The sequence below is a fragment of the Notolepis coatsorum genome (assembly GCF_963971535.1).
Source record: "Notolepis coatsorum genome assembly, chromosome: 20".
Lineage (NCBI taxonomy): Eukaryota > Metazoa > Chordata > Actinopteri > Aulopiformes > Paralepididae > Notolepis > Notolepis coatsorum.
In genome coordinates, this window is record NC_140184.1 from 10,511,542 (window position 1) to 10,536,776 (window position 25,235).

General features: G+C 42.3%; 1 protein-coding gene across 1 annotated transcript; it reads right to left on the minus strand.

Moving 5' to 3' along the window:
* Positions 1-691: 691 nt before the first annotated feature.
* Positions 692-24,734, minus strand: psmd13 (proteasome 26S subunit, non-ATPase 13). Its single transcript, XM_084337525.1, has 13 exons — positions 24,553-24,734; positions 23,962-24,040; positions 23,786-23,820; positions 23,619-23,674; positions 22,281-22,324; positions 21,771-21,857; positions 20,371-20,542; positions 16,179-16,258; positions 14,015-14,140; positions 9,198-9,260; positions 6,932-7,012; positions 5,868-5,984; positions 692-1,053 (listed from the first exon to the last, which is right to left on the minus strand). Exons 1-13 carry the CDS (start codon positions 24,651-24,653, stop codon positions 958-960), a joined length of 1,137 nt encoding a protein of 378 aa, XP_084193651.1. The 5' UTR covers positions 24,654-24,734; the 3' UTR covers positions 692-957.
* Positions 24,735-25,235: the final 501 nt, after the last annotated feature.

Consider the following 25,235-nt stretch of genomic DNA (forward strand, 5'->3'; position numbering starts at 1 on the left):
AAAGAAACGCGTTTAATCCCTTGTTTGAGCCGAATCTGGGTTGAACATGATTTGTGGAACTCCCTCTGGTGTTGTGGTCGTGGAATTCACTGAGCTTTGGGAAGTATTTCAACATGTAATAAAGTTATTATTTATTATTATGTACATGGGTATCTTTGTGGTGTGCATCTTGTAGACCAGGGCCATTGCAAGTTGCTGTACTCCGTCGTCTACTCTAAGCCATCCTAGGTTGTCAAAATGGGCAGGGGTAAGGTGTTTTTTAAAGAGTAAGGTCAAGCAGTAGTCTGACCAGTTTGTTTTGTGATGTTTGTAGTCTTGTTTTTAGGGCCTTTGGTACCATGAGGTGCAAGCATAGTTGTAGTACCCTTGAATGAGTGCTCCTAGCTTAGATCTTAATTATATTAGATCTTCTATCCTAGATCTTAACTAACTTAATCTTAGCAATCAATACTTTAATATTAGTACCATAGGTGGCTAAGGTTCAGAGTGCCCTTATCTTATATTAACAATTAACTATTAGAAAAGAAAATACTAACCTTGTAATGTCCTTCACTAGTACGCACTCTCCTACCAAGGAATCTACCTTGCTTATATTACTACCTTCTATGCTAATATACACTCAAGTCTGTAGCACTCAAGTTCAACACTTCCTTCCTCCGACAATACCTTCACAATCCATTATTAGGGGGGATACCGTTTATCAACCAGCGTTTTATTTGCAAAATACAATAATGTAATTCACTACATTATAATGGTTAATGGATACAAATGGTTACAGTAACACATGGAAGAACAAACTGAACGGCATCCAGTGGAAACAAAAAATTATAAAAAGTGAAGCAGCTGGAGACTCTGTCGCTCGCAGCAGGAGAATGAAGTGAGAGTTCCCTCTCCGACTGGAAGGCAGCAGGGAGGGAGGGAGGCAGGCTGCAGGAACAGCCTCCAGGAACTGCCTCCTCATGTGAGGATGTCATGGGCCTGTTGCTCCACCAGCATCGCCATGTTCTTCACGTCTCCACACCAGAAGTCCAGCCTCTCCTTCATGCCCTTGACCTGAAACAGCAGTAATTCAATTAAAAAAAGTGAAAATCATATTATATAGATTCATTACATACAAGAGTGAAATATTTCAAGCCTTTATTTCTTTCAATTTTAATGATTGCTTACAGCTAATGAAAACCCCAAATTCTGTATAATTTGAGACCAATACAAATAAATACCGTATATATATATATTACAGAAATGTCAGCCTACTGAAAAGTATATGCACTCTTGGTCGGGCTCCTTTTGCATGAATCAATGCGGCGTGGCGTGGAGGCAACTAATATATTTCCTCAATATTCTAATTTATTGAGTTTTCTATGAAGTGGGCTAAACATTAAGGTGTTGAGACTTTGAGGCTACTTGCTCTTGACAAGTTTTCTAGTGATGTAGACTGTTCTTTACGGGGACAAAACAGGGTTGTCTTAAATATTCAATAAAACTCTTGAATCTTTGTCCCTAACATTTTTTTAATTGTCCTGAAGTATACAGACTGTCCCAAAATATGAAAATGTATTTTTAGATTATCTAGACTCCTATATAGACATCATCTATGATCATATCCAGATACCCAATAAAGATAAGATTGAAATTAATTTGAAATTTGAGAAAAAGCTGACTTTAAGACCAATGCATTAGTCCATGTTGGTGACAGGTATAGACCACGAGTTGTTATGGTTACGTCATTCACAAAGGGGTCACGTGGTGTCGTAGTAGTAGTAAAAGTCAGCTGTTCACCGGCGAGTTTCAGGTACGGTAATGATGAGGGGGTGAACGGGGAAGTCACACTTTGCTGCCCGCACGCTACACTATGATAAATCAAGCCGTGGTTATTTTTGATACTAGTATATGAACTGTTTTTAACTTCAATAAACTAACCAAACGCAGTATCCTGGAGCAATGATTTTATGACAAGCGGCGCGTCTGGCAGGTATCATTATTTCCCCGATTTAGTCTCTCTGTGACTAGTTTGTTTGGACAGTCGCCATACGGTCCAAATGAAGAAGAAAGGAGAGAGAATTACTGATGCCTTCTGAAATAGCTAAATAGTTAGCTATTTAAACTTGTTAACCAAATTTCCAGTACAGTGTTGGAGGCTGCTATGTTCACTGACGAGACTTGGTTACAAGCTTAATAGCCAATCCAAGTGATCAAACTAGAAAATAATAATGTTGCTTGTGCAAGGCCATCTCCATCACTGGACATGCTCTCTTACATGTCTCTCTCTCTCTCTCTCTCTCTTTCTCTTGCTTTTAGAGCGTAGAGAAATACAGATTGCAGCCCGCACTGATTTACGCTAGAAAATAAACTATAAGGACTTCACGATTAAAAGGTTTACAACAGGGGCGGCCGGGTGGCGCAGCGGTCTAAGCGTCTGCCCAGCACCACAGAGACAGTGGGAACGAATCCAGCTGTGGTGCTTCCGGGTTGGCCGACCGTCCATACTAACACAATTGGCAGTGTTAGAGGGTGGGAAACCCGGCGAGGGTGGGTCCTGGTCGTTGTAAAACAGCGACTCCTACAGATCGGTCGGGGCGCCTGCACAGCGAGGTCGGATCCTGGGGGAGGTAGTGTCCTCCACACGTTACACTCCCCCAGTGAGAGTCCACGCTGCCAGGTGAAAAGAAGTGGGGATTGGCTACACATGTGTCAGAGGAAGCATGTGATAAGTCTCCGCCCTCCCAGACCGACGGTAGGGGGCAGAGCACGCAATGACCAGGTAGGGGATTGGGAATTGGCATAACGACTAACATTGGGATGGGAGAAAAACGTAAAAAGAAATGGGGGAAAAAAGTAAAAAAAAAAAAAAAAAAAAATACAACAGGACTTGGGTTTCAAGTGCGTGAAAGGACAACGTCCGTAAAACCTTATGCTTACCGACTGATTCAGAACCGTGATTCCACCATTATCTCTATAATGTTATCTCTCACACACACACACACACACACAAACGTGTGCAGCAACACTATGTTACTAACATTGTTAGAGTATAAATCATTAACGGTTGTTCCCCGTTGGTAACATTAGTGCCGAGAGACTCATCCTACCAGCTGCCTCAGCTCTGCCAGCAGGTGCAGGTGCCCACAGGTGTGCGGGGCCAGTAACATCCATCTACTGCTGGCAAGCACTGAACTGGCATCATGTATATTAGGGGTGTATAACGGTACACGTACTCGTACCGAACCGCTTCAGTACGGGACCTTCAGTTCAGTACACGCCGTGTACCGAACGAATATGTAACTTTTTTTGGCATGCATAACTTAAAACTCAAAAGCCAATATATTTTCACAATATAATATTCATTTTACAATCTAATGTATGTTTTTATTTTTTTTACAAGTCGATTATTAATTTGAATATAGAATATTCGTTGACAGCCTAACAGTAACTGAACACTACGTCACCCCCGAGTGGAACAACACTACGTCACCCCCGAGTGGAACATGGACACTACGTCACCCCCGAGTGGAACATGGACACTACGTCACCCCCGAGTGGAACAACACTACGTCACCCCCGAGTGGAACAACACTACGTCACCCCCGAGTGGAACATGGCACTACGTCACCCCCGAGTGGAACATGGCACTACGTCACCCCCGAGTGGAACAACACTACGTCACCCCCGAGTGGAACAACACTACGTCACCCCCGAGTGGAACATGGACACTACGTCACCCCCGAGTGGAACAACACTACGTCACCCCCGAGTGGAACATGGCACTACGTCACCCCCGAGTGGAACAACACTACGTCACCCCCGAGTGGAACAACACTACGTCACCCCCGAGTGGAACATGGACACTACGTCACCCCCGAGTGGAACAACACTACGTCACCCCCGAGTGGAACAACACTACGTCCCCCCCGAGTGGAACAACACTACGTCACCCCCGAGTGGAACAACACTACGTCACCCCCGAGTGGAACAACACTACGTCCCCCCCGAGTGGAACAACACTACGTCACCCCCGAGTGGAACAACACTACGTCACCCCCGAGTGGAACAACACTACGTCACCCCCGAGTGGAACAACACTACGTCACCCCCGAGTGGAACAACACTACGTCACCCCCGAGTGGAACATGGAAACACTACGTCACCCCCGAGTGGAACAACACTACGTCACCCCCGAGTGGAACAACACTACGTCACCCCCGAGTGGAACAACACTACGTCCCCCCCGAGTGGAACAACACTACGTCACCCCCGAGTGGAACAACACTACGTCACCCCCGAGTGGAACAACACTACGTCACCCCCGAGTGGAACAACACTACGTCACCCCCGAGTGGAACAACACTACGTCACCCCCGAGTGGAACATGGAAACACTACGTCACCCCCGAGTGGAACAACACTACGTCCCCCCCGAGTGGAACAACACTACGTCACCCCCGAGTGGAACATGGAAACACTACGTCACCCCCGAGTGGAACATGGAAACACTACGTCCCCCCCGAGTGGAACAACACTACGTCCCCCCCGAGTGGAACAACACTACGTCCCCCCCGAGTGGAACAACACTACGTCACCCCCGAGTGGAACAACACTACGTCACCCCCGAGTGGAACAACACTACGTCACCCCCGAGTGGAACAACACTACGTCACCCCCGAGTGGAACAACACTACGTCACCCCCGAGTGGAACAACACTACGTCACCCCCGAGTGGAACAACACTACGTCACCCCCGAGTGGAACAACACTACGTCACCCCCGAGTGGAACAACACTACGTCACCCCCGAGTGGAACAACACTACGTCACCCCCGAGTGGAACAACACTACGTCACCCCCGAGTGGAACAACACTACGTCACCCCCGAGTGGAACATGGAAACACTACGTCACCCCCGAGTGGAACATGGAAACACTACGTCACCCCCGAGTGGAACATGGAAAGCCATCTTCTGCAAACTTTCCCCCACTGTACCGAAATTAACCGTGACTTCAAAACCGAGGTACGTACCGAACCGTGGTTTTTGTGTACCGTTACACCCCATTAATGTATACAGTATATGAGCATCAGTGATGAGGAAAAGTCTGTGAATCGAATATCAGGTTTTTAATGCTGTATGACCAGCTGTAGGTTTGCTGAACAACAGCGGACCACAGGCTCACGGACGATACAAGGCTTTACCTTTTTTTTTTTTTTACCTTTTTTTTTTTAGCGTTTATCGCTTTTCTGGTCAAGCATGACCGACAGAAACAGGTTAAAATGGGATGTAGAGCAGGGGAAGACACTCTGAGAAAATACAGCGGGTCCGGGAATCGAACTCGTGTACCCCAGATCCGTGACGAGCACGGTTTTCCCCGACGCAGAAATAGCGCCGAGATATGCGGTGAGCTACGGGAGCTCCCCGCAAGGCTTTACTTTCATCGTTCCCCGAAGAAGGTGACAAATCTGAGCCTCCATGGTTCTGCTGCTCACTCCATCTCTTAAATCTGAATAATTGCACCGTTGGTTTTCCTTTTTACAAACCAGGTGTTCTTCGCTGCAGAGAACTTGTGAGCGGAGTGGAGGAGGGTGAGGGGGGCGGGAGGGGCACGGAGAGAGCGTGAGAGGGGAGAGATGCAAACACTGGTGCGGGTTTTATGGAAGAAACAGGTTATCTATTTTAACTCGACATCAAACCATATAGATATAAAAACGGCATCATCTCGCACTATATCTCATTTGAAAATATAATGATATACAGCCCAGCCCTATGCTTGTGGTAATAGATATAATAGCAATTATTATCATTATCATACTTTTGAGAGTAATGAGTTCTCGAGGTGACAATTTTGGAAAATTTGAACCATGGGATTTTTTTTTTTTTTACCTGTTTCAGGTCCAGCACCCTGGGCTGCACCCAGGTCATCTGTACCTTCTTGTCCACCTCGTCTATGTTGCCTTTGATCAGGCCCACGGAGAGAGCCTTCATAACCAACAGCTCCACCTGCAGGCCAGAAAGACACATCAAAGCACTCGGTTAAAGGGGAACGCCACCCAAATCAACAATTTGCATTATGTTATTTCCACGGCCCAGGAAAGTTCAATCAATATTTTGGAACTATGAGCTTACCAGAGAAGCCAGAAACCAGAGAAGTGAGACTCAAACCTGTGATGTCATCAGTTTTAAAGTCATGCTGAGGTGAAATGAGTTTCAAAAGATGCCATGATAACCAAGGACCCCCTGGTAGAAACCACTGGAATACGTAGAAGTTCTGCTACAAAATGTTCTTTCTTGACAGAACAGAATTAACCATTCTGTGTTGTCACTAATTTACCAGTGGCTTCAAATATGAAAAGAGAAACAACGATATGTACAGTATGACAGATTAAGATACGGAGGACTCTCCATTCAGACGGATCTGAAGTCTGGTCTTGTTAAGGAAGAAGGAACCATCTGTTCTTAACCTGGTCAGGTCACCACTTCATAAATTATTACGGCTGGGTGGTGCCAGGCTAAGACAAGGGAATGACTAGCTACACTTCTATCCAGGTCTGAGTCAGGTCAGGTCTGGGTTAGGTCAGGGTCAGATCAGGTCTGGGTCAGGGTAGGTTAGGTCAGGGTCAGATCAGGTCTGGGTTAGGGTAGGTTAGGTCAGGGTCAGATCATGTCTGGGTAGGTTAGGTCAGGGTCAGATCAGGTCTGGGTCAGGTTAGGGTAGGGTAGGTCAGGGTCAGATCAGGTCTGGGTCAGGTTAGGGTAGGTTAGGTCAGGGTCAGATCAGGTCTGGGTCAGATCAGGTCAGGGTCAGATCAGGGTCAGGTCAGGTTAGGTCTGTGTCAGATAATTTCTTGTGTCATTTCCATTTCCCCCTTCTCTTAAAAATAGACGGGTCTGTCTCAGGGCTCGTTAAGAATATAATATTGATTGAATGTACTTTGTGTCCCACTGACCTCATTGACAGGAATCTTGGCGCTCTGACCGATCTCGTGGAAGGTCAGCTGGCGGTGGTTGGCAGGGCGCGTGAACGTCATCTGGAGAGGCAGAGGGCAGGAAGACAAACTTTCAGGACACAGAGCAGTACTTTGGTCAGTATAATTCATTATTGCAATTGCCTAGAGTCGGCCTGAACCGGAACTACTTCTGAGGCAATCGCAGTTAATAAAAAATTGAATTCCTAAAAATAAAATAAAAAGGGTGCCCGTGTTCATCGCAACAATGCATTATACAAATTTTTTAAATAAAGTACACCCGAGTTGTTGAGAGTTCTACGACTTCTGAATATAAGCTATAATCTGGTGTTGGTCGATTTTAGAGGAGCATATTGTGACATGTTGTGCTGGTGGGTAGGGGGGGTTGGGGCGGAGTCAGATGGCCCCTGTGCACATGGGCGTGTCCCCAGATGAGTCGGGACGGGGCGCCTGTGCCACTGCAACCAGCGCCCCGACAGAGTGCAACTCATCACTCTCACACCCCTCCCCCGCTACATCAGTGTGTGCGACCTCACCTCGATCATTAAGTGACACCGATTGCCTCGAGGGTTAACTGAAACATTGCAGCCCTGAATAAAAGATGTGTCATGTTCCTTACTAGCTCTCCAAAGTTATAAACCCCTTCTCCTAAGAGTGTGTGCGACCTCACCTCGATCATTAAGTGACACCGATTTCCTAGAGTCTGCCTGGACCGGAACTACTTCTGAGGCAATCGCTGTCACTTAAATGCAAGATACGAGAGACAGTTCTGGTTGGGATCTGATCCCAGGTCAGCAGGTATCCCTGGTATGGTTCACCACTGCACCACCTCTGGGGACAAGGGATGCTATTTTGACGGCGGAGCAATTATTTGACCCATTTCTCTTTCGGTGATCCACCAATCACAACCGTTGCTTCCCTTGGACAAACAAAGTGGATAGGTCAACTCGGATGGTGCGACCATCGAGGGTTGCAACATGGTCAATGGATCGTACTATTGGGATATATTGAGAGCAGCACAAGCGGCTCCGACTGCATCTTTGTGGAGCTGCAATGTTTATACCTAGGACGTTTATTTTTTAGTAATTAAGGTTGCAGAGCACTGGGACTTTGAATGGCTATCAACCTCTCTTCCATTTCGACAAGAAAGATAAGCCGGCCATGTTGGTCATGCAAGGTGTAACATTTATTTACCAAACTGTCACATCGATAGGGAAACAAGGTAGCGCAGAAATCATATTTGCCGCTTATCGACAATGAGCGCCAAAAGTTTAGGAGTGGTAAACCTTTCATGTGCATCAAATTGGTCGACTGCTGTAATATTGGCAGAGTTTCTGCTTCATATATTACATACTTTGTAATTTTATATTTGATGCGTTTTAATTATTTCCCTTACCTCTGTGATGTATGCATCATCTCTTTTCTATTTTATTACATACACATTTTTTGTCCCCTTTCCCCGTTACCCTTTGAGAGGTCCTTTTGTCCTCTCACCAGGTCGTCATTGTAAATAAAGGATTTGTTCTTGACCTGCCTGGTTAAATAAAGGTTAAATGACTGTTGTCCTATGCTGTATATAAAATGAATGGACTTCCGGTAGCGTCTTGCTGGAGTTGCTGCCTGTGCTGAGACACACCACCGCAGAGGTCCATTTTGTTTGACTGGAGCACCTTTCTCAACTGAACAGCTGCAGGTCAAGTTTCAAGTTCTGTTGAGCCTCCTGAGGCTGTGCTTCATACAGTAAAAAATAAAAGAATAAAGAGACAAAACACTACGAAAATATACAATACACAAAAAAATACAAAAACAAAAATTGCTAAAATTAGGTAGTGCTAATCTTTTAGGAATAAATAAATCATAAAATATGGTGTAATGTTTAAAAAGTGTTTAGATAAAACATGGTGTAGTGTAAAAAGTGTAAAGATAAAATATGTGTAATGTTTAAAAATTGTTTTTACATAAAATATGGTGTAATGTTTGGTATGGTTTTATTCTTAATCCCAGAGGGGAAACATGGTTCGCCACCAGAGCGAATACAACTACACAAACAAGAAACAATAACATACAGTACAAGTTACATAACACAGTAAAAAGAAAAGAAGAAGAGAGCCTCTCAACACTTTAAAAAATAAAATATGGTGTTTAAAAATTATTGAGCAGCATGGACACGGTTTAAATTCTAATTATTGACTAAATTGATTGTGGCTGGACCTCGCTCTCCAGTCCACCTTGGTGCTGCAGGACTCACCTCCATCACACAGAGCAGCTGGATCTTCTGCATCAGCGTGGCCTCATGGGCCGCCAGGTCAGGCTGTGGGGACAGAGACACGTTATTATTATCACCACAGCCCAGGTAGCAGCCAGGTCTCCAAATGTACATACAACTCGTTATTCAACAAGAGTAACTTCAACAAATCAACTCAATCTTTTAATACCTCCCTTTTTGAATATGTTATACCATAATGTACTGTATTGGCTCGAATAGAAGATGTTTCGTGCAGAGAATTACACGTGAAAATGGGCAGTCGTCTTATATTCACAGTTTTAGAGATTGTGTCACAGAAGATTAAGTTTAAATATGGAGCGATATTTAGCCCCATTGCCAGTTAAGCTGGTATGATATGTTTGGCATATATGGATTCCTCAATCTCTAGCTTCATAAGATACCAGCTTAGCAGCATAAAAAAAAGAAAAGACTACAGCCTCAGAAAGACGGCATCATTAATGTTGGATGATCATCAGATTTCAGACGGTTAAAAGTAGGCCAAGTTCACCGAGCACTAAGGAGATATATTCATGTATATATAATCAGATAAAAAGGAACACGCCAACATTATAAGAAATGCGCTTATGGTCTTCTCCAGACAAGAAGGTAGATACCAATTTCCTCTCGGTGTTCAACAGAAAGCTATCTGCCTAGCCTAGCACAAATGAATGGAAGTCAATATGGACCAGCTAGCCTAGCTGTTGGCCAACACCACCTTTCCTGGAGTATTAAGCTAGGCTAGTGGTTCGTATCCGCTTACATTCATTTGTGCTAAGCTAGGCTAGCTTGTAGCCGGATAGCTTTCTGCTGAACATAGAGGAAATTGCTATCTATCTTCTTGTCTAACTCTGGAAGAGACAGTAAGCACATTTCCCATAATGTTGGCGTGTTCCTTTAAGATCATGGAGGAGGAGGCATGTGTAATTGAAATCTAACCCAGGCAATTCAGGCTTCTATGGCAAGGGTAAGTCATCGGTGTATGACAAGGTGGCAAAGAGCCCTATGGCACGGCGGCTGCTCTCGCGGTGTGGAGATAGCCTCGACCTTGAGGAGGAGGTGCTAGAGGAGCTGTTCGAGTTCACACGACATGTTATTTATGGCGACAAGAAGAGTAGCACCATGACTGAGGCCCGTGCCACAAAGTGGAAGAGAATGAAGAACAAATCATTCATCCATCTCCCTCCAGATGCAGATAGCCTACGCCAACACTGCCTCCGTGCCAACTACTTGGCATATCTAGTGCACCACCCATCCCTGAAGCGACACCCTTCGCCACTCTGACATGGCTGGGAGCTGGTGGGTGGTCGCTGTCGCCCTGTCCGCCACACACGACCTGCTCTCCCAACACATCTACCTGCACCAGGGCCAGCTGAAGAAAGTGAGGAAGAGGAGAGTGAGGAGGATGATGATAAGGGAGATGACGATGTATGGAGGAGGAGGGGTGATTCATTGGAATGTGATTCAGAATCTAGTGAGGCAGAATGCTCTGATTCGGACTGATCATGACATGTTTAAAGTGGTTTCATTGTTGGGGCGCTCCAGTAGTACACCACATAGCGCGCTGAGTCGCGAAGCGGTCGTCCCGGGTTTCGTTTCCCAGTCCCGGCGACCATTTTCCGCATGTCTTCCCTACCTCTCCTCCCGTTCTCCCTCTTTCCCTATATCGCTCCTGTGTGGCCAGAAAAAGCTGAAGCTGAAAATAAAATAAAATAAAATAAAAAAGAAAGTAAAAAAAGAAAAGTGGTTTCATTGTTAATCTGTTCAAGTTACAGCTATTTAAGAGAGCGTATTTTGAAGTATAATTAGTTATCTTATCATACTGTATATTCATCAATTCTTTTGCTGAGATCCTTATGAAGGTAGTTTGTTTAAAGTACAGCAGTACCATGGTAAAATTGGTTTAAACATTAAAAGTTATATTTTCGCTCTACTAGATGGTGGCCATCTTGGATTTCTGGGTCAAATTGATGTCATAGAGTCAAACTGATGTCACAGAATTGGAATCGTCATGGTTGACTTAGACAAAAAAGTTTATTCATACATGATTCTAGGTGCACTGGATCAAAAGTTAATTTTTCAAGATGGCGTCAGCAGGTATTTTGGATTTGGCCATTTGACAAAATGCCGGGATTTTTGGGAGGGACACAGGGGCTAAATATTTTATAAAAAGGTCCATAGAAGTCAAATCAATCATCAAAACATCTTAGCCAGAGAATGGTCACAGAACGTTGGTTCTATGTGGTTGTAGTTCCCTGTCATAGTCTTGTAGTTCCCTGCAGTTTTCCCTCCCAGGTGTACCCATCTGTAATCAACCCAGGTGTTTCTTGTCTCGTCATTCCCTTGTGTATAACTGTCTGTTCCTTCCTGCATGTGTGGCTGATCCTGTTTGTACCGTTCTGTGTTTTGTTTGTCATTATTTTATGTTACTTCTGATTACAAAACCATGGTAAATATTAATTAAATATCTTTTGTTGGTTACTTTGGCTATTATGTTACATTGACAAGACAACAAGCATTCCTTCAGTCAATGGTAACATAATATGGTTAAATTATTTATTTGGTTAAATTATGTTAGAAATTCCAGTTGGCTTTAATTTGATTAAAAAAATAAAATAAAAAGTGTTAGAATTTATAATCAGTCGTCTTATATTCAGACCAATAATACAGTAATTAACACTTTGAATGCCCAAAACGACATTAACAGGTGTTATCAGCCCGCCCCCTGAATGCCCACCACGACAATTAGCGTGATCTTTTTTTTATTAGCGATCTGAATTCATATTTCATCAACCGAGTCTACCGTTGGGAAACGAGCCCTATCAGGAGCTCAGATGTGAAAAAAGCGCCCCCTATCGTCTCCCAGATGATAATGCACCCTTTTGGAATGGACTCAATGAAAATGGATGAGAAAAGAAAAATCCGGAATCCACATTTTACTTCTCACATGTAACCGGAGATGATCCCAGTGATTGTGGACCATCAGAACAGTGTGTAATATGTGTTTACAGTATGTAGCGTTGGATCAATAAAAGCGATAGATTTTTGGAATGGCGATCAGGAATTGGAATAATCTTTTTGGATAACATCTGATCTCAGGTAAGGAATCTATTTTACCAGTCTTAGGATAATCAGACCTGTTTTCACAGAGATATAAGCTTTTCCCCTATGTGTGATGTGGCTGTTTGGCTGTGCGAGCGATCAGGAAATATATCAGATCAGATCGCCTATATAGCATGCATACGTACACATACTATCGATACTCTAGCATTTATTTGAAAACGATTCATAAATAGGCCGAAAAATGAGCGTTTGTGTATTCTAGAATATTCCGTTTATTATGGAATCTTTTTATTTTCCTTGAAAACGAGGGCTTTTCAAGATGCTATAAAACGGAAATGAACCGATAAAAAAACAATCCGCTACGACAATGTTGACTGGAAAATGAGTCATTGATAAGCGACGGGCAGATTAGACACATAGCCATAATTTAAAACATAGATTAGGCGATATTAACGCTAACATTGAAGTGGATGGTGGGCATTCAAGCACTAAATCGTGTGCCCCCTGGCACTGAGAGTTAATATACTGTATAATTGATTATACAACGGCATGCAAATTTCTCGATTCTGATTGGCTGAAAGTCATTTTACACGTCTTTATTGGCAACAATTCCACGCTGCTGGCCCAGGACCAGCCCACAACCGAACCACATCACATCACTCCGCCGGATCACAAGAAGGTGGACAATAATCTTTACAAATGGATATGTTGATAGCGACTAAACGACTAAATATCAAGCGATTCTGTCACAGCGAATGTCTTAGTCGTTTAAACAATGTTGGATGATGTAATTGATGAGTCTTGAATCATTCTGTAACAAAAGAAAAATCGCGGATTGATTGATTGATTAATTTTCAATTTTTTTTTCAATTTCTTTTTCCTTTCGACTGTCAGCGCTCGCTCTAGTCTCCACCCACCGCCACACCCCCCCCCCCCCCCACACACACACACGCACACACACTCTGCCTGCAACGCGGGGGATAGTCAGAGAGCTGGGTGCTGCGCTGTTCTAAGTGAGCATGGCCTATTGTCTATTGAGTTGATTTGCTAATTTTATTACTGTACGCTTGGTTTCCAACTGGTTAAGTTTAGGCCCTCTACAGTAGGTTTAAAAAAATAAATAAAAGAATAGGGCGAAGAAAACGTTTTTTTCCTATAGGGCAAAGAAAACTTTTTAATTTGTTTTACCTACTTTATATAGAAGCATCTAAGAATGAAGTTCTATGGAAAGTAGGTCTGCATTCCCTTAACAATTGTGTGTATTGAGCCGTACTGTATTGTACCCATTCTGCATCTGGTAATACAATTTTCAATCAATCATTCCAATAATACACAGTTGGATGTGTTAGTTGGTTGGATGCACTTCAAGCTGCTTCCACATGAGGCAACTTCTCTCAATCATTCCAATAATACACAGTTGGATGTGTTAGTTTGGTTGGATGCACTTCAAGCTGCTTCCACATGGAGGCAACTTGTCTTTTTTGTAGTTGTGGGAACTACTTTTTCTGGCGGATGGTTCTCAATAAATCTTCGATTAATGTGTGTTTATTGTATAGAAATAAGGTTGGATGAATCTGGCAGTTGTATAAAAGCTTTACACCACTTGCAGTCGTGATTTGTGAACAATAAACCATGCCTAGGGGGGTCTAACAACCACCCCTAGGCATGGTTTATTGTTCACAAACCACTCCTGCGCGTGATGTAATGCTTAAATAAGGTATGCAACATTCAGCACTGACCTGCTGGCCCCAGGCCGACTTGAAGCTCTGGAACTTCTCCACGTTGCCCTGGTTGAAGGCGTAGAGGGTGTCGATGAGCCACTGCTTGTCCGTGTTCCTCAGCGTCTCCAGCACTGGATGCATCAGCTGCAAAGACGGAGCTTGTGTGTTAACCATTTCACTGCCACACTACATGAGGTTAACCCTTTCACTGCGACAACACACCGTCGGTAGTGTGATAGTAAAGGGTTAACCTTCTGTAGTGTGGCAGTGAAAGGGTTAAGTGCACGTATGCTGAAAGCTTTCAAGGCTGCAAAACAACAATGAATAAAAAAGTGTGCAGCAGAGCCAGACTCTTCCATCACAGATAGAGAAACCAATGACGAAGCAGGGATGTGATACAAAAGTAGGAAATAACAGAAAAAAAGTTTGACCTGGGTAGGGGTGACCCCGATTAGTCGATCGAAAGGAGCCGTAGTAAAAAAAATTATATATTATAATTTTTTTGCTTCATTCTTTCTAAAAGCAAAGAGGCCTAGAAGCGTGGCTAACACTAATGGCGCACATACCAGACTGGCTAACTGCCTAAGAAAATGGGCACAGAGGCACTGAAAGAGGATTTCACCCATCTAATGAACACACTAGACAAATATCAAGATGTATCCATCAGTGGACCAATTGCATGCTTTTGCAGAGGACAAGAAGCCAGACAAATATCAAGATGTATCCATCAGTGGACCAATTGCATGCTTTTGCAGAGGACAAGAAGCCTTCAGTCGACTCCTGAAGACATTAACTGGTTCCCGGCCAACCACGGACATGTCCATGTTTCGGATCCAACAACAGAGGGCCAACCACGGACATGTCCGTGGCAAGGTTGTTTTAGCTTTTATTCCATTTTAATTAGGGATGTCCCAATCACATTTTTTTGCTCCCGATCCGATCCCGAGATTTTGAGTAGCTACCGATACCGATCTTTCCCGATCCGATCAACAACAAAATTAATTAAAAAAAGAAATTAAAAAAATTCAATGTTCTTTTTTTCCTCCCATCTCAATTTCTCACATTACATTCAACCTGAATGTTGACGTTATCCAGGTGAAAAGTTAACTTCATTCAAGCGAGGCATTGCAACCGGAGTAATCTAAAAACTAACGCAGTTATTGGTAATCAATAATCAGAAACGACGTGCCCCGACCCCCCCTTTCATGCATTCATGGTGGACCATGAATACCGACAATATGCATTTTAAGTTTTAGCTCTAGCTTCTGTAGTGCCGAAACGCTGTTCGATTTAATGTTATTAGCTTAGCGCCCTGTATCTCGCCTTCCAGGAAATATACTAGACCGAATCCCATATAACGCTTATATTCAAGACGCTATAAAATGAGAACGTATTGATGAAAAAATTATTTCTTTAAGCCATTTTGAAGGGACGGTTTATAGTCTCAATTGACAATGAGAATGGACAGATAGCAATACTATAAAGTATAGATTTAGCTCTACAAACAGCCTCACGCACAATGCAAGTCTGTTTTGAAATGCTGGCCTTATAGAGTGAGATTAGACGGCCCCCAATGGCCGGGAATGTGTACCGCCACAGCCCAAATGGAATGATAAAAAAAAAAATTATTATTAAAAGAAAATGTACTTTTTTTTTTTTTTTTTATATATATAGTCAACTACCAGTCGACTATCGGCAAGTTTTGGCCAATCAAAGTAGACTATACAAATCCTTAGTCGGGGACAGCCCTAGACCTGGGACATGGAAACTATAAAAGGAGGAAGTGTCATTGGTCACTGTGTAGCACTTGAATGCACATTGGTGGCAAGTGTTAAAAAAAAGAAAAAAGTTGTTGGGAGTTCTATGACTTCTGAATATGAGCTATATCTGGTGTTGGTCGATTTTAGAGGAGCATATTGTGACATGTTGTGCTGGTGGGTAGGGGGGGTTGGGGCGGAGTCAGATGGCCCCTGTGCACATGGGCGTGTCCCCAGATGAGTCGGGACGGGGCGCCTGTGCCACTGCAACCAGCGCCCCGACAGAGTGCAACTCATCACTCTCACACCCCTCCCCCTCTACATCAGTGTGTGCGACCTCACCTCGATCATTAAGTGACACCGATTGCCTCGAGGGTTAACTGAAACATTGCAGCCCTGAATAAAAGATGTGTCATGTTCCTTACCAGCTCTCCAAAGTTATAAACCCCTTCTCCTAAGAGTCCAGCCAGGCCAAGTGTGAACGCCCTCTCCTGCTTCTCTGTCTCTGTAGGGCGGAGAACAATATTATTATATATATTCATTGATTGCTATGATGGATTAATTAAAATAATTGAAATATATTTATCAATGAGATAAATTCACATTGTATATAATCTTCCCGTACACTTTACATGATGTTACTGTACATTCTACTGTATATTTTAGAATGTATATACATATTTAGAATGTATATCTTTAACCGTGTATTCTTATTTTTGACAACCTAAATGTTTATTGTGAGCAATCTGTGGTGCTGAATTTCTTGGGATTAATAAAGTACTTATATTCTATTATATTTAGGGGGGACAGTCCTTTCTCCCTTCCTCTTCACCGTCTGACTCTACACCAATCGGTCAAGAGTCCTGCCACCTTCAGAAGTTTTCTGATGACTCTGCGATAGTGGGATGTATAATGGACGGTGATGAGGAGGAATACCGGGAACTGGTAGCGGACTTCGTCACATGGTGCGAAAAGAACCACCTCCAGCTAAATGTGACGAAGACTAGGGAACTGGCTGTGGATCTGGGGAGGAGGAGTACACCTGTGACCCCCGTTTCCATCAGCGGGGGTCAATGTGGACATGGTTGAGGACTACAAATACCTCAGAGTCCACATAGACAACAAACTGAACGGGTCAAAACATGCAGAGGCACTCTACAAGAAGGGCCAGAGCCGACTCTACTTCTCAGAAGGCTGAGATCCTTCAACATCAGTACAAGGATGTTGAGGATGTTCTACGAGTCGGTGGTGGCGGGCGCCTTCTTGTACGCTGTGACCTGCTGGGGCAGCGGACTGAGAGCGGGGGACGCAAACAGGCTGGATAAGCTGGCCAGTAACGTGGTAGGGGCTGTTGTGGCTGCTGTCGGGAGCTGCTGTTGAGCTCTTGAGACCTCCGCTGGCCACATAACATCACAACTCAGCCTTTAGTTTTACAAACTAGGGTCATTAGCCAAGTAAGTTAAAGGAAAACGCCAACATTTTGGGAAATTAGCTTATTTGCCATCTTCCCTGGAGTTAGACAAGAAGATACATACCCTTTTCTTCTCTTTGCGTGCAGTAGGCTTAGGGAACGCCTGCACCGTTAGCGTAGCTTAGCTTCATCACTGGAAGTGGGGCAGTCCTTTACCCTGCAGTTCCCTACAGTCCCGAAATACATTCCAAAACGTTCCTGTAAACATGTTGTGACCTGTGTATTTACCACGTGGAGAAATAAAAAATAATTGAATTCGACAATTACGTTTTCTAAGCAAATATACTCAGAAATATTTTTTGCCGAACCACTCCTCTCTGGGCTCAGTCAGTGATTTAACGCAACACAGTGATACTTTCTAACATGACGCCGTGTTTGTTTACATTCTCATTTCATTCAAAGGATCCGAACCGATTGAAGTTTATGGATACCATGTCTTCAAATCCTCTTACCTTGATGAGTAAAAGCCTCCACAATTTAGAAAACAGTATTCCCATGGCTGGTGTTGATATGCTGCTAGCTAACGAAAACCAACAACCGGACACTAAAGCAGATAACGAGGCATCATTTTTACTTCCGGTCGGGGGGGGGGGGGGGGGGTTTCAAAATAAAAGAGCGACGTCTAAAGCACCGGAAATATGTTTATTTTGTACATTATCTAACGTTCGTGTTAATGTTAGATAATGTACAAAATAAACGTATTTCCCGTGCTTTAGACGTCGCTTTTATTTTGAAACCCCCCCGACCGGAAGTAAAAATGATGCCTCGTTATCTGCTTTAGTGTCCGGTTGTTGGTTTTCGTTAGCTAGCAGCATATCAACACCAGCCATGGGAATACTGTTTTCTAAATTGTGGAGGCTTTTACTCGTCAAGGTAAGAGGATTTGAAGGCATGGTATCCATAAACTTCAATCGGTTCGGATCCTTTGAATGAAATGAAAATGTAAACAAACACGGCGTCACGTTAGAAAGTATCACTGCGTTGCGTTAAATCACTGACTGAACCGAGAGGAGTGGTTCGGCAAACGTTTTTTCGAGTATATTTGCTTAGAAAACTTAATTGTCCAATTCAATTATTTTTTATTTCTCCACGTGGTAAATACACAGGTCACAACATGTTTACAGGAACGTTTTAGAGTTGTATTTGGAGTGTATTTCGTGACTGTAGGGGACTTCAGGGTAAAGGACTGCCCCACTTCCAGTGATGAAGCTAAGCTACGCTAACGGTGCAGGCGTTCCCTAAGCCTACTGCACGCACAGAGAAGAAAAGGGTATGCATCTTCTTGTCTAACTCCAGGGAAGATGGCAAATAAGCGAATTTCCCAAAATGTTGGTGTTTTCCTTTAACAAGTCACATTTCAACCAAGAGGATCCATGACACGATGCACTACGGTTGGGCGATATGGCCTAAAATTGACATCATGGTATATTTAGACTTTTATTTATTTAGACGGGACAGAGCATATTACTGGACACTACAAATAAATGCAGTGTAAATACACCGGATTTAGCAAGGATGCTAATTTTCATCCGCAGTCCCCACACAAAGCATAAAAACGAAACATGCAGGCAGTGAAGCATAACATGCTATGAGACAAGGCATAAGAACATACATACAGAAAAAATACAATACTATTCGACTATACATGGTCACAGGTTTGGTTGTCGAGTAACCATTTTTTTTTTTTTTTTTAGATTGAATTTAAAAGATTGTTGATTAAACAGCCCTGGACTGTAACTGTACAATCTTCTTTTTTTTTAACAATAATAAAAATAAATACGTTAGGAGCAGTACAAGCTTTAACGTTTCATTCATGATATATATTCAATGTTAAAGATCAAAGTTAAGAGCTCTAGAGTCCAGCCAACACTAAATTGTAGCCCATACCCAGTAGTCGGAACTCCACTGTTGTAACAAGTCAGAGCCGTGCCGTTTGCTTTGGTCAGTATAATTCATTATTGCAATTGCCTAGAGTCTGCCTGAACCGGAACTACTTCTGAGGCAATCGCCGTTAATTAAAAATGTTATTCCCAGAGAGAAGAAATAAATGGTACCCGACTGCCCGTGCATCGCAACAATGAATTATACTGAGAAAAAAAAAGTATGACCGAGTTGTTGGGAGTTCTATGACTTCTGAATATGAGCTATAATCTGGTGTTGGTTGATTTTAGAGGAGCACATATTGTGACATGTTGTGCTGGTGGGTATGGGGGGGATTGGGGCGGAGTCAGATGGCCCCTGTGCACATGGGCGTGTCCCCAGATGAGTCGGGACGGGGCGCCTGTGCCACTGCAACCAGCGCCCCGACAGAGTGCAACTCATCACTCTCACACCCCTCCCCCGCTACAGCAGTGTGTGCGGCCTCACCTCGATCATTAAGTGACACCGATTGCCTCGAGTCTGCCTGGATCGGAACTACTTCTGAGGCAATCGCTGTCACTTAAAAGCAAATACTCTGAACGTGTTCATCGCAACAATGAATTATACTGACAACAGAGTTCTGAATATGAGCTATAATTTGGTTTGGCTGGATAGACTAGTAGAAGAAATGCATTGGTTTTGGCCTTTTCATAGGCTACGTTTGACACATTTATTACACCAGAATATCCTTTAATGTCAAATATGCAACTAAAGATGTGGATTTGCCCCGTTTTTCACAGTAAACTATTCTGTGGCCATTCTGAATGAACAATCTCCATCTGCCAGAGAGCCACAGTAAGTAAGCACAATAGCCTAGTTAGTCTCTTTAAAAAAAAAACAGTCAAAAGTCTTCAATAAGGAAATTGGTTTTTACACTTCTCACAATCTTCCTGGACACTTTAAATGTTTACACTTACCGGTATTACTGTACATTTTACTGTATATTTTTGGCTGGATAGTTGTATATTTAAGATTTTAGAATGTATATACATACCAGAATGTATATCACAGACCGTATTTTATTCTTTATTCTATTCTTATATTTTTTACATTATTATATTCTTATTTTAGTCCTATTGACTAACTAAATGTTTATTGTCGTTCAATGTGAGCGATCTGTAGTGCCGAATTTCCCTCTGGATTTCTATTCAGCACCGATACTCCAACTGGGTTGGTAAATCTCATCAATAAGACTTCCAGCCAGCGATCATCACACGGCATGTTACCTGGCAGGTCTTTGATGTCCACGCAGCCCAAGTAGCGAAGGGCGTCCTTGTAGTAAGACGCGTGGTTCCCGATGATACGGTAGTATTTACTAGAGAGGTCATAAAAGCGCCCGTGAACCGACGTCACGCCGGGCAGGTTATTCAACATCACCTCCACCTCTTCGATAAGTTTCTGCGAGGGGGACAAAGAAAAAAGATCATTTACATTTTGTCATTTAGCTGAACACTTTTTTATCCAAAGAGACTTACTAGTTCTGTACCACAAGTCAGCAGGAAGGGTAGAACTCTTTCAGCTGAGTAACAATGTTGGTCAAACAGTGTTGAAACTTGAGTGCTGCAGCACTTGAGTGCATAGTAATAGACATATTAGTATAGTAGGAAGAGTGCATGATAGTAGAAGACAGTAAGAAGGTTAGTGATTTTCTTTTCTTTTTCATTTCAGATATTGATTGAAGAAGTGTGTCTTTAGTCGACGGCAAAAGATTGGTCTGGTTTCGGCTGTCTTACATTTACATTGTCAAATCCTCTGACGTTAGCAGACGTTCGGGACACACCACACCGCCTCGGAACGACGACACTCGCGGCCCTAACGGACGTTCCAGACGGCTTGGTGTGTGCTTGGCGTGTACCCGCCCCCCTCCTACCCCCAAGTTGTTTTATTTGTCACATATAAGGTACATGCTTGGTTCTGTATGAGCCCCCTGAGATTGTGCTTCATACAGTAAAAAAACAAGACCAAACGGTTTTGGCTTTTGTTACTTTGTTAGCAAGACGGTTAATCTTACTTCATTGGAAATCCTCCATACCCCCTTATCATGCCCTTTGGATTAAACCTATTCTTAATTGTATTAAACTAGAAAAAAATCAGACACACACTCAGAGGGTCTACAGACAGGTTTTTCTCTATGTGGGCTCCCTTCTTTTCCTACATTGAGAGGATCCACTTCCCCATAGTCCCAGACTGATATTTACCCACATAATATCCCTGGTACATTCTTCACCCCTTCCTCCCCTTTAAACCTTCTCCCTTGATGCACCTGCCAATGCAATAGGTTTGGTATGAGCACGACATCTCAAATCAATACCAGAGTTGGTAGACCTATGAATCACTGTACTCACTCTTTTAAATTAATTTCCTTATTTGTATGTCTTTTTTTTATTTTTCATTTATTTATATATAAAAAAAGAACTGTAAACTGTTTGTCTGTCTGTCACTTTGTTTTGATGTCTGTCATCCTTTGTATTCCGTTCTGTGTTCCTAATGGAAAACTTTCAAGCACATATAATTTGTAAATGTTGATTGCACTGAAAATTCAATACAAAATATACAATATACAAAACGTACAAAATGCAACACTGACTTGTAAGGAGAGTGTAAAGAATTGAGAGAAAAGGTATACCTTTGTCGCTGGTAGGTCGCTGATTTCCAATTTAAGACTGCCGATAGATGTCTTGCAGAGAATGACTGCCTCTTCACTACTTTTCACCTGGTAGATTAGATTAGAATAGATTATAATAGATTCAGAGTTATTGTCATTATACAGCAAGTAACAAGTGCAATACAAGGAAAAGACGTTTGGCATCCAACCAGAGTGCAAATGTAACAGTAAAGTACAATAGTAATATACAATGTACAGGTGATTAAAATGGGTACTAAATATAAAAATTGGTACTACTGAGTGTAGTGCTAATCAGATGTACAGAGGTGTAGAATAATATGTACAGTGATACAGGTGTAAAGACAGTATGGTAGTAGTCATACTGTCCAGCAGCATAACTAGTAAAGAGTAGGATATATATAGATATAGTATCTACATATCCTACACTTACTAGTTACGCTGCTGGTATAGATATATACAATGTTAATGAATCGAGTTTGTAAATTGTCATATACAGACAAGACGGCTTACTTTTTCCTTAGTCTTCTCCAGGAATGTAATGGCATCTTTGGGTTCTGTGAACAAGAACGTTTTGCACTGTGGTAAAACACTTTTTTTTTTGCATGTACCGGTAACACACGTACACTCACCTTAACACCCACTTTAGACACTTTATATTTATTAGTAAAGAGATTTGCACGACAATTCATACCTCATTGCACCTTACCCTAAGTTTGTACCTCATCCCATTTCTGCATTGTACCTCACTGTTACTCTTTTTTTGTATTGTATATATGTATATTGACTGAACACTTTACTTTACGTATTTTTGACTTTTTATCTATTTTTATCTAGCACACTCCCAGGAGCTCATAGAGAAAAAAACATTTCATGATAAAGTATTCTGTATTTTACTATGACAATTAATTTGTTTAAAAACTATATAGCTCTATAGAGCACGAGGAGTCAAACCAACCACCAGTACTGTATTGATCACTCTGGGGACCCGTAGATACAACTCACACTGTGTTTCTAATGTATGTAAGACTGGTTAATTGTCATTCAAATATCTTTATCAACTTTTCTTTTGTGGGGAATCCAAGTGTTATAGGATGAAAAATGGATAAGATATGATTAGATATTCCTTTATTGATCCCCTTGGGTAAATGCAGGCATCATAGCTGCATGGGGAAGGGGGGGTACAGGTATGAGCAGGGTAATAGTAGAAGAGATAAATATAGGCATACAATAGTACAGTATAAAAGTTAAAATAGGCAGTGTAAACAATATAATTAACTCTGAATATACACATCTGAGCAAGTAGGCAGTGTGATCAAAGGTTATGTGATATATTCATGTTATCGAATCACATCTTGAGATAAGCATATGATTCCACATCCAGCTAAAACATTAAAATATTCAACCAAAATTAGGGATGTCACGATCAAGTTTCTCTGCCCCCGATCCCGTTCCAAGTCATAATATTGAGTATCTGCTAGATAATACACACACACACTTCCAAGTATATTATTAAAGTTAGTAAAACCATTTCAATGTAGGTAAGATAAGCTTGGTAAATGTATGTTCTGCTTTAAAAATATAGCCTAAATAACAGCTTTCCCTTAATAGTTTCCATTTATTAAAAAGAAATGTAACAAAAAAGGATCTGAAATTTGATTGAGCTTAATATACCAGACCGATCAATTAAAATATAGAGACGGTGATAGGCTCCGATTCCAATCTGTTCCATATGATCGAGACATCTCTAACCAAAATGAAACATCACTTATATTACAGGAAACGAGGGAATGAAACAGTGGCACATGATCCAAAGAAGAACTGCTTCTTACTGAATGAGGTCGTTCTTACCTGTATACCGTCTGGCAACATAGAGTATAATTTCCATCAGGGACAGTGGGTTGATTCTGTTAAAGTTTTAGAAAGAGTAAATTAGCAATGTAGCAACAGACAACTAATGATAATGACCCATGTCAAAGTGTTAATCCTAACATTGGCAGATGGTAACTTCAACACACCTGTGCTCAAAGTCGCAGAGGAAATTTTCATAGAGCTGCAGATGTGAAAAGGGACATGTCAGTTCAGGGTTAGGGTCTACCAGTGTGATCAAACGCCATGACAAATGATCAATATTATCAAGCACAACGTGTGTAAATAATAATTGGAGCTCTTTGTATCAGGATACTGTAGTTACCTGTATGAGGCCATCTCCTGTTTTGAAGCAAGGATCTTTGACGAACTCGGTCACTTTCAAGGTTAACTGATGCCACAATCTATAAACAGAAAGATAATAATAATAATAACTTTATTTGTATAGCATCATACAGGGGATTGCAGTTCAATGTGCTTAAAATATACAGATAAACACAATGCTGTTGACATAATATCACAATCTATAAACAGAAAGAAGTCTATATAAACATAATAGTGTTGACATAATGACAATCTGATGACTATATAGACAGACATGTTGTTGTTAGCTAGGTCCCATATAATGCTAGTTAACATTAAACATTCCAGGTTGTTAAGTTATTTATTGGCTCCACCAGGCCCGGTACTGATGGAATGAAAACTTTGAAATATAGGATATACTGTCTGGTAGATGGACGACATGTCTTCAGCCATAATAACCATTTTGTTAGTATTTTGGTGTTACTTTAATGTCATTCTAACGTTAGCTAACTTAGGGCTAATAGTTCAGAACGGTTAGCTAACAGTTAGCTCCACGCATGACGCAGCGTAAGGCGAGTTAGCTAGTTAGCTGATTATTTCATAGTATATTTACTTTTTATTGTAAAATTCCTCCAGCATGTGCCATTCTGCTGCCATCTCGGGAGTTGGGCTGTTGCTCTGCTGCTGTTTGAGGTACCCGCTGACATCTTTCATGGTCGCAAAAGTGTTTTTACCACCGAATCAGACGAATTGTTGTCCAGTTTTAAGCTAGTGGTGGCGCTGCTTGTGGTTTGTGTCGTTCGGAGCAAAGCAAAGGATGCTGGGAGGTGAAGGGGGCGTCCAATAGAGTCCAGCTGCAGCGCCGGAGAATCCTCTCACTGGGCAAGCCTGTGGCAGCCACGAACCTACTTTCTATAGAAGCAGCTCGGAGGTGCGCTGTTTTAAGTGAGCCGGTGGCTCGAGGCAGAGCGAATAGCATTTATTAGGCACAGAAATACAACATGCTACTGATACATTGCTTGCAGTCGACTGCCTCCTCTGAGATACGCAAATGTTCTAGAACATTGGTCATGATCATGACATCATACGGAGACATCCCCAATGTTCTAGAACGTTTGGCTATGACATCATCACAAATGTTCCAGTATGTTCGGGCGGAACTAATGTTCCTAACAATAGTTCCGTGGGTGAATTATGTACCATTACAATCACTACACAAGCCCCCCCAGAATTCACCCATGGTCACACACTACACACTAATAAGCATTGGAGGCTGTTGACAGAGTCTGGCTATGG

Bases quoted from the DNA above. Each gene is read 5' to 3' on its own strand.
- psmd13 (XM_084337525.1), bottom strand. From the start codon at position 24,653: ATGAAAGATGTCAGCGGGTACCTCAAACAGCAGCAGAGCAACAGCCCA. The intron at 20,543-21,770 runs GTATACCTTTTC...TCCCCCTCGCAG, and splicing joins GCGACCTACCAGCGACAAAG to AAACTTATCGAAGAGGTGGA. The intron at 16,259-20,370 runs GTAACATGCCGT...TCCGCCCTACAG, and splicing joins GGACATCAAAGACCTGCCAG to AGACAGAGAAGCAGGAGAGG.